Below are 11638 nucleotides of genomic sequence, written 5' to 3' on the forward strand. Positions count from 1 at the left end.
CACACACACACACACACACACACACACACACACACACACACACACACACTTCTTGTGTATGCATAGTTATTTGCTTACTGAATCCCCGTTAGAATGTGAGTCACTTGAGGGTGGTGCAGGAATCCTTTGTTTTTTTTTAACCTTTCTTTGCATCTTCTGCACTTAATACATAATAAGCTCTTAATAAGGGCCTGTAGTGTCGGCTGTGATTGTCACCAATGTGCTGTTACTCAGGGGTGTCAAGCATTCAACAGCCGATGTCTGAACCAGATTAAAATAGAGTTCCTATCTGATTTTAATATTTATGTATTAATAAAAAAGAAATAGATAAACTTGTGGTTTTCTAAGTTAATATGTGGGCTGCAAGGATCCTCATGTAAAGTATAGTGCCTCCCCACTCCCTTCCATTGGCAGCTAGGTTGAACAGTGGATAGAACATAGGGGCTTGGAGTTAGGAAGACCTGAGTTCAAGTTTAACCTCAGGTACCTACTAGTTGTGTGATCCTGGGCAAGTCACTTAACTGCTGTTTGCCTCAGTTTCCATATCTGTAAAATGGGAATGATAATAGCTCCTACCTCCCAGGGTTGCTGTGAGGATCAAATTAGATAATAATTTTAAAGAGCTTAGCACAGTGCCTGGCACATAGTAGGTGGTATGTGTGTGTGTGTATATATACGTACACATATATGTTATATATGTTATATATGTGTTTAATATATATATATATATACACACACATACATATATATGTTAGTTATTATTATTATTTCCATTTAAGTTTGACATTGCTGTAGAGGTCAGTGGATCAGTGAGCATACCAGTGTGGGTACTTCCAAACAGCTCACAGCTCTGCCAGTTCACATGCAAGTCAAGACGTCACCCTTGTGATGTCATTGTCCCCCTTCGAGAACAAACAATAGTCTGATCCATACATCCTTATATCATCTAATAAATAATCCATAGACTACCCATTATGCTGGGGACCTCCCTCTAGACCTCCCCTTCCCCTAGGATGCTAAGATTCTTTCTGCTTTGCATGTTATTAGGAGGCATAGTCGATACTATAGTTGAATACCGGATTTGGGGTCAGGAAAACCTGAGGTCACGCCTTGTCTCAGCCCCTTACTAGCTGGGTGACTCTGGACAAGGCAGTTAACCTCTTTGTACCTGTTTCCTCATCTGTAAAATGGAGATGATAATAGTACCTACCTCACAGAGTCATTTCGATGATCAAAATGAGATTGTGTATACAAAGTGCTTTGTAAACCTTCAAGGGTTATGTATGTAAATGTCAGTTATAATAAGGAACCGTATGTACATGAGAAAACTGAAAAGCCGAGAAACGAATAGCCTGAAAAATGCGGCAAATTCTGTAACCAAGGAGTTGAGAAGACCACAGCCCCCTAAACAATCCTTCCTCAGCTTTACCCCGAGGCCTGGCGGTGGAACAGCCTGGTTAGTTATTCTTTTTATCCTGTTCTCTATTGCTCGCCAACGCTCTGGGTCTTCCCACAGGTAGTCCCTTGGACAGAGAACGCTTTGGCTTTCTTGCATTTAGTGGCATTGCTCGCCTGTCCTGGCTGGTGAGTCTGTTTGGGGAGCTTGCCTTTGTTTCAGCCGCCATGGAAGAACAGAAGGAGAATCAATATCAGAAAATGACTGTAAACTTGGAGACCGTGGACAAGAGGTGAGTCAGTTGGGGGGCGGGAGGTGGTGCGTGACTGTGGGAACTTGAACTCATACGGCCCTTTTAGTAGCCCATATTTCATTGGTTGTTCAAGACAATACTGTCTGAGTCTGGAGATGGAGAGTATTGGAAGGTGGAACATTAGAGTAGAAAGGGAAGACTAGGTTTGGAATGAAAAATTGTTGTTAAGTCGTATCTCTTTTCTCCTACCCAGCAACCTATCCCTCTGAGCAAAGAATTAACAAAAAGAGGTGGGTTAAATGCAATTCAGTAAACTTTCTACTGAATCTGACAATATATGAAATGCCCCCTACCCACAGCCCCCCACCTCTGCAAAGAAGGGAGCTCCATTTTCTCCTTTTTTTTGGATACAGGCTTGGTGATCATCATTGAACTACAGTCAGTTTTGCCTTGTTTGTTCTTTCTATTTACATAGCCATTGTGTCTATGCTATTGTTCCATTTAACAGATGAGGTGCAAAGAGGTTTAATGGCCTGACTGAAGTCACACAACTGATTAGTATAAGGGCTAGAAATAAAACTTGGGCCTCCCTGTATTCTAGTTACATACTTTTGGGGAGGAGGGGGCTATACCTCACTCTTCTCAGAACAGTCTGATTTTTAATTCCTCAAAGGACCAATGTTCCTTGAAGTTAAGAGGGAATTTTCTTTTAAAAGTGTTTGAATCTTTTGACTAAAGTGAAAACTCTGCATGTGAGCACTTTCATGAGGCTGTGAGAGTAGCCCCAAGTATGAAGTTCTGTTTAAGCTTGCTTGCTGTACCCCCATTAAAGTTTTGAAATTTGAAAGTGACTTTATGGATAATATAGTCCCGCTCTTAATTTTCGGAAGAAACAGAGGCTTGGGGAGGCACTTATCCAAGGTCATACAGAATTCAGGTGTTCTGACTCCAAATCTAGTGTTCTTACACACCACACACACACACACACACAGACACACACATTTTTCTGTTGGCATGTTACACTTGGCATATGGCCAAGTTCATTAAACAGCATGGTTGCTAATTGGGTAAAACCTCTAAGTATCTTTTTTTGTTCTGTTTTGTAGTAATTACTTGGCTATTAGCATCCAAATCAATTTGACAGACTTTAAACACTAACCTTGAGCAAAGAAAGCCCTGTCAAGAATATGAAGAGGCCAGGCCCCAGCCCAACATTCCTGAATTGATCTGAACCCTTTTTGGAATTGATTAATGTAGTTTTCTTCTGTAGCCTGCCTTGGGCTGATGTTTTACCTGGTCTTACTGCTCTCTTGTGTAATGAGTTGCCATTAGCTACCTTCATTTTGTCCCCCAACTGCCTTTTTAAGCACTTCAGGGGAAGATGCCATCAATTCTCCATCTTTCTGAATTAGCTGATCAAGGCCATTTTTGTCTCGACCATTCTGTTTGTGATTCTGTAGATAGTAATCATGTTTATCGCCAGTCAGTGAGCCTTTATTCAGTGCTTACAGTGTTCTAGGCTCTGTGATAACACTGGGAATACAAATATAAGCAGAAAGACTATTCCTCTGCCCTCAAGGAGCTTACATTCTAGAGGAGATGAAAAGCCAAAGTGGGGAGATAAGGAGGCAAGGGAGGAAGTCTGGAGAGGATTGTGCAGTGTATTGAGATCCTGTTGGCCTGGGCACCTTCTTTAACTGGAGGTTTGGGGAGAAGCCAGCCAATCAGAGAGCAGGACCCTGGCCAGAAGGTACTTGAAATGGGTGAATTTTGAGTGGCTGGAGTGAGACTTCAGAATGAAGAGAAAGTTCCTTACAGCCTGTCAGCCTTCATTTTTCTGGATTGAATGACTCTATTCTTTTGAGTTTGCCTTGAATAAACTTCTTCAAGATGGAGGGCCATCTCACGGAAATGGACGAGACTTTTCTTGCTTGGCCCCAGGGGATGGAATTAGGATCAATGATGAGAGTTTCCAAAGAGGCACATTCAGACTTGATGTCAAGCATAACTTCCTAACTACCCCTGGAGCTGTCCCCAAAGAGGGTGAGCAGCCTTAACTGTGCCTTCCTACCTCCCGTTTCCATGCCTTCCTTGTATAGATATTCTGTTGGTACTAATTTCTGTAAATGTTAGCTCCCCTGATAAATATCTTCCCCCCATTAGACCATGAGAAGACATGATCCTTTTTTTTTTTTTTGGCCTTTTTAATTCCTATTTAATCAGTAAGCATTTATTAAGCACCTACTATATGTCAGGCTTTGTGCTAAGTGCTGGGGAAAGAAAGAAAGGGAAAAGGTAGTCATACTCTCCAGGAACTCACAGTATGTAAAGGAAAAAAATACAAACGGAATAAATATAGCATAAAGCAAAGTGCCTAACAAATTTTGTTGTTGTTATTTAGTCATTTTTCAGTTATGCCTGAATCTTTGTGACTCCTACTTAGGGTTTTCTTGGCAAAGGTACTGGAGTGCTTTACCATTTCCTTCTCCAGTTCATTTGACAGATGAGGAAACCGAGGCAGATAGAGTTAAGTAACTTGCCGAAGGTCACACAGCTAGCAAGTGTCTGAGGCCAGAGTTGAACTCAGATCTTCCTGACTCCAGGCCTGGCACTGTAGCCACTGCGCCTCCTTGCTGCCTAGCCTAGCACATAGTAGGTGCTTTAAAATGCTTGTTGAATAACTGATGGGGGTTCTCCATTACTAAAGATCTTCAAACAATGGCTGGAGATGTTGTTGGGAGGATTTGTTTTTTATGTCTAGGTTGGACTAGAGACCATTCTCTGACTAGTCGATCTCTAAGCTCTATAGCCTGTAGAATATGACTGTGCATTAAGAAAAGCATGGCTTCAAAGACCACCAAAATTTTCTGGTTGCTTGGTCTGGCCACCCCCCAACCCCCTTCCTGCTGTTGGTGAAATCAGAAACAATTGTAACCTAAAGGATGATCACAGTCATTCTGATTTCTTGTCTGCAAAGGGAGAGAAATAGACCTATATAATAATAATGATGATAATAATAATAATGATAATAACTCCATGTTAATAGCACCCTTATGTTTATAAAGCACCCTTGTGAGGTAGGTAATGCAAGTGTGATTATTCCCATTTTACTGATTAGGAAAATGGAGCTCAGAGAAGTTAAGTGACTTTCCCAGAATTACATAGCTGGGTTGAGCCCACGTCTCTCAAGACCCCAGGTATTCTACTTCCAACTGCAACGATGATGATGATGATGATGATGATGATGATGATATTAGCTACCATTTATGAGTGCTTTATGGTTTGCAAAGCACTTTATATGTGTTATTTCATTTGATCTTCACAACAACCCTGTGAGGTCCATTTTGTAGGTGAGGAAACTGAGACTGAGGTTGAGTGATTTGCCTAGGGTCCCACAGCTAGTAAGGGTCTGAAGCCAGATGTAGGAAGATGAGTCTTCCTGAATCCAGGCCCAGTGCTCTGTGCACTGTGCCACCTAGCTGCCTTCTGGTAAATATCTGAGACAGGATTTCAGCTCAGTTCTTCCTGATGCTAAATCCAGCCCTCCATGCTCTGCAGCCTCTTATAGGGGTGTCTAGGGCAAGGGTGGGGAACTCCAGGCCGTATGTGGCCCTTTGACTGAAACTAAACTTCACAGAACAAATCCCTTTAATAAAAGGATTGTTCTGTAAAACTTGCACTCAGTCAAAAGACCGTACCCAAGAACCTAGAAGACCACATGTGATCTCAAGGCTGAAGGTTCCCACCCTGGGTCTAGAGAACCGATTGATTAGCTTGTCTTTAGGTGGTCATTGAAGCCCCTCTTTCACATTTGCCAGTTATATTTCCCCTTCACTTTTCTTTTTCCCATCTGAGTCAGAGTATCAGGAGATTTTTTTTTTTAATTTTTAGGCAATTGGGGTTAGGTGACTTGCCCAGCATCACACAGCTAGTAATGTCAAGTCAGGAGATTCTTAAAGCCATTGAAAGAGGTAGGTCACTATTCTGTTAGCTTTTCCTCCATACCTAGGAAATGCCTCAAATTTATTTTTAACAAGTATCAGAAAAAAGCCCTGGACTTTGATAAAAAAAAAAAGTTATGTGAAACCCACCTAGTTACAAAGATCTTGGTACATTTATGTGAATGTCACTCAAGCTTATGAAAACCAAGCAACAGAATTAAATTTGCAGAGTACATACATGCAAATATAACCAAGTAATCTAGACAGTTCTAAAAATGAGAGAATGAACAGCCAAGATAGAAATTTACTAATGAGAGAATGCTTTTAGAACTAACTGAAAACTTGTCCAGCTCCTGTATTCCTTGCCCTCTTGCCAGGTACCAGATGTGAATATTGATGTATCAAAGAGCAACAAAGAAATAATTGAATACTGGTCCAAATAGGAGGCTTGCCTCGCTGCGGGCGTTTCAGACATGGTCAGTACCTGTTGAGTTGACCTGTTTTGTGTGTCCAGGACCACAACGTGATGGGAAGAGAGGTTGTTCTTACCCTCTGTATGAAGGATTGGCCTTTCCTGCTCGAGATAGGGGAATGAGAGAGTGAATTTTATATCTAGAACCTGAGGCTTCTCTCAGGCTCCAGCCGGATATCATTGCAACAGCTAAAAGTATGCTTCTTTCTGGGACTAGTCACTTTGTATTAAGACTCCTCTGTGAGCTGTCTCAGGGGACAGCATTTCTTTCCTCTAGTTATCGATGAGTTTGTCATGGCAGACTGAAGTGGAGCAGCGCCTGGGGAGAGCCCTAAAATAGCCCTCAGTGAGGGGTCTGAGGAACAGCAGATGTCTTTGAAACCCCCGTGGCCCCAGTTCATGTCCGAGAAGAAAGCTGTGGCTGACACACATAGAGGTTACTTCACTCCTCTGCTGAGGGGTTTCCTGCAGACTGGCCTGTTGGGCAGCAACGAGTTGGTGGTTGAGAGGAAGATTCAATTTCCCTGTGAGAGCTCCAGTGGCCCTGTTAGTGAAGTGAATCTTTTTTGAGTTGGGGAAACTGTCAATAAGAATGTTTGCATATGAGGGTTTTTCTAAAGGAAGGGCAAACTGGCAGATGTTTAGTGTGTGGGAACCCAGGCACTTTCATTGGGTTGTTTGATACAAGTAGTCCACACAAAAGAACTGGGGGAAAAACACAAAAAAAGTTAAGGAACCATTGGCTCACGGACCAGATTCATTCCTTGGGTTATTTCTATCTATCGTACAGGGATACCTATCATGTCTGTGGTTGTAAACACAATAGGATTTTTTTTTTTGCTAAATAAATGTTTAATGAAAGAATGTATATACGTATTTGTATGTATGATATATATTTATCAATTCAAAATCAGTAAACATATTTATGATACTCTATAAACAAAAAGCTATAATATTTCATGATTTTTTGAAAGTTCAATTAAAATTTAGACTACTGAGAAAGATCTATGTGCTAACAGAGAAAACAATAGCAATCAAAATTGTATGATATATATATTTTTTTTAGTGAGGCAGTTGGAGTTAAGTGACTTGCCCAGGGTCACACACAGCTGGTGTCAAGTGCCTGAGGCCGGATTTGAACTCAGGTCCTCCTGACTCCAGGCCAGTCCTCTATTCACAGCACCATCTAGCTGCTCCATGTATATACTTTTAAAAATAATTCACATCTCAGTTTATAAGATGGCCTTTGATTACTTAAAAGCATTTAAAACATTGAAAAATGGCTATTTGTTCATTTAATGAGGGCAAGCATTTGTGACTTCATTGAATATTAACTTTATTGAAAGTTTAATTCATGTATGTGCCTCTTGCTAACACAACAGGATTTTAAAAATCTTAAGTAGCAAAGACCATGAGATGGACATGATAATTCTATTTCATTTTTTTTCTCTCCTTTTATCTCTTTGTCTATTTTTCTGTGTTTATGTTATGTATAGCTTCATGTGTAAAGTGTTCCTCACTCTCTTTTTTCTTTCATTCTCTCTCTGTGGATACTTCTAGTATCTTGGTCCTTGATTCAGTAAAGGACTTGATTTATCTACTGGGCTTTTGCTACAATCACTGGACATATAATCACCATATAATATGAGAAAGGGCAGACAGCCTCTGTCTTGTAATCATGGTACCTCACACTCCTCTTTGCCTTAGGCAACTTGGCCTTTCCTGGTCAACCTTGTAGTGTAATTATGCACACCCCAATAAGCAAGTTGCCTTTTCTTTGTTCCCTCTTCTTCACTGACTTCTCTGTCCTTCACTCCTCTATCTTCTCTCGTGTATATCACCATCTTCAAATGAGATAACACATGCAAAGTGCTTTGCAAACATTAAGGGGTTATGTAAACGCTAGTTATTATTATTATTGTTACTGATATAATTAAAGTGTATTTAGAATTATTTATTTTATTTATTAAAGGTTTTTGTTCCCTGTTTTGCATTTACAAGAAAGGTAAATGGAACATTTCATATTTATTTTTCTTATGAAAAATAAGTTGTTTTTCCTCACTTATGTAATCTTACTTTTTTTCCCCAGCAGGTCAGTGAACTCTGATAGACTAAAACCTTACTCACTCCTGCCCTCGAGGCCTTGTAAGCAGCAACATAAATAGTAGTCTATACTTAACTGCTTACTGTCTGTATTCAGCTGTAGAATATAAGCCCCCTGAGGGCAGGGACTATTTTTGATTGTTTTGTCCTCGTATCCACAGCTTGTAACACAGTGTCTCATACATAGAGATAGAGAATAGAGACTAGAGCAGTGATTTCATCATTCCAGGGAGCTCCTAACTAAAGGAACTCCCTTTTCATGTGGGTCAGCACCTTCTCTCTACCTCAGAGTATAAGAGTTGTCCAGAATGCTGAGAGGTTAGGTGACTTGCCCAGGGTCATATGCCATTATGTATCACAGGCAAGACTTGAACCCAAGTCTCCATGGTTCCAAAGTCTCTATCCACTGTGCCATGGCTATCTTGCACATAGTAGCTAATTAATAAATATTTGTTGGATTGGTTTGGCAAGTCGTATCAAAGAAAGACATTCCCCCGAGTCAAAGTTTTGAGTGTTCGTTCTCCTATGTGGGTTATGTCCTAGCTGTTTTAGTGTCTTGTAGCTCAAATAGGGCAGCTGTTGGCATGGTGGATAAAGCGCCAGGCCTGGAGTCAAGAGTTCAAATCTGACCTTATGCACTTACTGACTATGTGACCCTGGGCAAGTCACTTAACCTTGTTTGCCTCAGTTTTCTCATGTGTAAAATGAGCTAGAGAAGGATATGGCAAACCATTCCATTATCTTTGCCAAGAAAACTCCAGATGGGGTCATGAAGTTAGATACAACTGAAAAATGACTACATGGACATGTGTGTTCTTCAGTCTTCATCATGGCACCAATCTTTTGCTAGGACTGTGCAGAGTGAGCATTTGATAAAGAATGAATGAAAGAATGAGTTCTCCTTCCTGAGCGTTAAACTTCCTAATAATGTACCAGTTGACAGGGATGTCTATCAGGAATGGTAATTGTGTCCTTGTGGGGGTTGGCAGGCGGCAACAAGACCAAACCAACCTGAAGTTTTAGAGAAAGGCAGTCATGGAAGAAGGAAATGAGCCTGTTGAATTCCAGCTGACTGTGGTGTTCCTTTCAGAAGATCTAATTCCATGATTTCTTTCTCTTTGAGTAGGCCACTGACTTGGATTGAAGAAAGAGCCTCTGGCCTGAAATATGAGCGGCGTATTAATTTCCTTTTTGAATCTGGTCGCCTGGAAAGTATCCCTCCTCGAACTCAAGGACAGAAAAATATTTTCCTGAGAGATCAAGACATATTTGTCAGGAAACTTTTGGGTCAAATGTCCACAGAAGATCTGGCCAAGGAGAAGAAACACAGCCTGCACTGCCTGGGAATCGCTGATGAAATCCAAAAGTACTGCCAACACCTTCAATAAGAGGGGCCCTTGGGGCATATGCAGAGGGCATAATGTAACCCCTCCAAGAGTGGATTTCAGAGTTCTTGGTAGTCTTAGAAAACAATACTGGGGTAGTGGTTGTGGGTTTTAGTTTTTCCCATTAAAAAGATTTGCTTAGCGATGTCATGGTTTTGCTTTTTGTCATCAGCCCTGGGCTCAGTGGGTAGGTACAATTAAGTGTCATCCCAGAACCTGCTCTGTCCTGATCACACCGTATCTCCAGTTTGGAGTCTTGTTCTGGACCCTACATTTTAGGAAGGACATTGAAAAGCTGGAGTGCATCCGGAGGTTCCTAACCAAGATCACAAGGGGTATTCAAAACCATGCCATAGAAGATGGAGTTGAAGAATCTGACAGTGTTTATCTTGGAGATGAGAAGACTTTGGGTGGGAATGGGAGCTGAAGGTAGGTGGTGACTGCCTTCAAGCATCTGCAAGACTGTAGATATGGAAGAGGTAGAATTGAATGTATTTCATTGTGGAAGAAGGATGAGACTTGGAACTTTTGGCCCTAGAGGGCAGAACTGAGAGTAGTATATGAAAGTGAGAGAGAGAAATGGAGGGGGGGGAGGAGTGGAATGAAGGAGAGAGAGAGAGAGGAGAGGGAAAGGAGAGGAGAAGGGGAAGAGAGAGAGAGACAGAAGGAGGGAGGGAGGGGGAGAAAGAAAAAGAGATAGAAGAGAGAGAGAATGAGAGGGAAAGGAGAGGAGGAGGGGGGGAAGAGAGAGAGAGAAGAGGGGGGAGAGAGAGAAAGAGAGAGAGATGGAGGGAGGGGGAGAGAGAAAAAGAGATAGAGAAGAGAGAGAGAGTTGGAGGAGGGAGGGAGAGAAAGGCTTGTTATTAGGGAAATTCCTTCTGATGAAGATTAGGCCCATTCAGAAGTACAGTGGACTGTCTCCAGAGGTAATTAATAATAATAACTCATATTTATAAATCACTAAGGTTTGCCAAGTACTTTTCATATCTAATATAGTGAGTTCCCTATCATGGAAAGGTGGATGATTTCCTGGCAGGTCTGTTTTTGAGAGTGTTCCCTCTCAGATATGGGTTGCAATCAATCATTCCTGAGGCCCTTTCCAGATTTGGGATTCAGTGATTATGTTTTATTCTTCAGTGCTTGGTTACTTCCACAAACTCATCAGTGTGAAGCCTTGCTCCAGTGGTGAGGAACGCAGTCTGTTCCTTTCATGAATCCGCATCCCACATGACTCTGGTCCATATTCTCCCATAAATCCTCTGCTAGTTATTAACCCAATGTTCTGGGGCCTTCTCTTTGATGGTGTGGATCCTAGTACAGCATGTTACTCCGTCTATTTGTTACGCCTCTTTCTTCATGACTCGCTTCCTTTTCCAGTCATGCATCTAGGGCATAGGTTCTTAACCTGGTTCTTTTTTTTTTTTTTAACATTATGATAATAATATTTCAGCATAATTTGTTTCCTTCATACTCCTGTGTATATTATTTTATATATTTAAAAACTTTATTCTGAAATGTCTATAGATGTCCCTCAGATTGTCCAAGCAGCCATGAAACAAACAAACAAAAAAGGTTAAGGAAGCCTGGGTTGGTTGATATGTAACACTTTTGGCATAGAATTTGCCATTGGCAAATAATATACTGTACCCCACCCCACCCCCATACTCACCGTGTATCTCTCCATTGCCCTTTAGGTTGGGAACAATTTAAATTCATTGGAGAATGTGATAGTTCATGATTCACATAACTGGCACAACATTGGTATTACAAAAAGATGAGTTTTTATTTCAGGGTGAATTTTGGGGTGATTGAAAGCCACTGTATATTCTCCCAAGTACCATTCAACCTATTCCATTCTTCCTGTTTAAATCTAGGCCCATTTTGTTTTCCATCTATGGTGACTCTTAAATCTTTGCAAATCGACAGAGACCTGAGTTTCTGTACACAACTTTTACAAACCCTTTTGATTTCTTACTGAGAGCTCAGGGTTTTGTTCTTCCACCAGTTAGCACAGAGGAGAACCTAGGCAGTGTACTAGTGGTTATAGATTCCCTTCATAGACCTGACAGCTAAATCCTCATCTTTCAT

General features: G+C 41.1%; 1 protein-coding gene across 4 annotated transcripts in view; it reads left to right on the forward strand.

The window, feature by feature from the left end:
- BLVRA (biliverdin reductase A) overlaps positions 1 to 9695 on the forward strand; it is a 46068-nt gene extending 36373 nt beyond the window's left edge. For all 4 annotated transcript variants that reach the window (XM_027836992.1, XM_027836994.1, XM_027836993.1 and 1 more), the window contains 2 exons: positions 1513 to 1688; positions 9292 to 9695. In XM_027836992.1, the coding sequence (XP_027692793.1) occupies positions 1513 to 1688; positions 9292 to 9553 (438 nt within the window). In that variant the 3' untranslated portion in view covers positions 9554 to 9695. The remainder of the gene's footprint in view (positions 1 to 1512; positions 1689 to 9291) is intronic.
- Positions 9696 to 11638: the final 1943 nt, after the last annotated feature.

Source organism: Vombatus ursinus, unplaced genomic scaffold (assembly GCF_900497805.2).
Source record: "Vombatus ursinus unplaced genomic scaffold, bare-nosed wombat genome assembly UNPS02014820.1, whole genome shotgun sequence".
Classification (NCBI taxonomy): Eukaryota; Metazoa; Chordata; class Mammalia; order Diprotodontia; family Vombatidae; genus Vombatus; species Vombatus ursinus.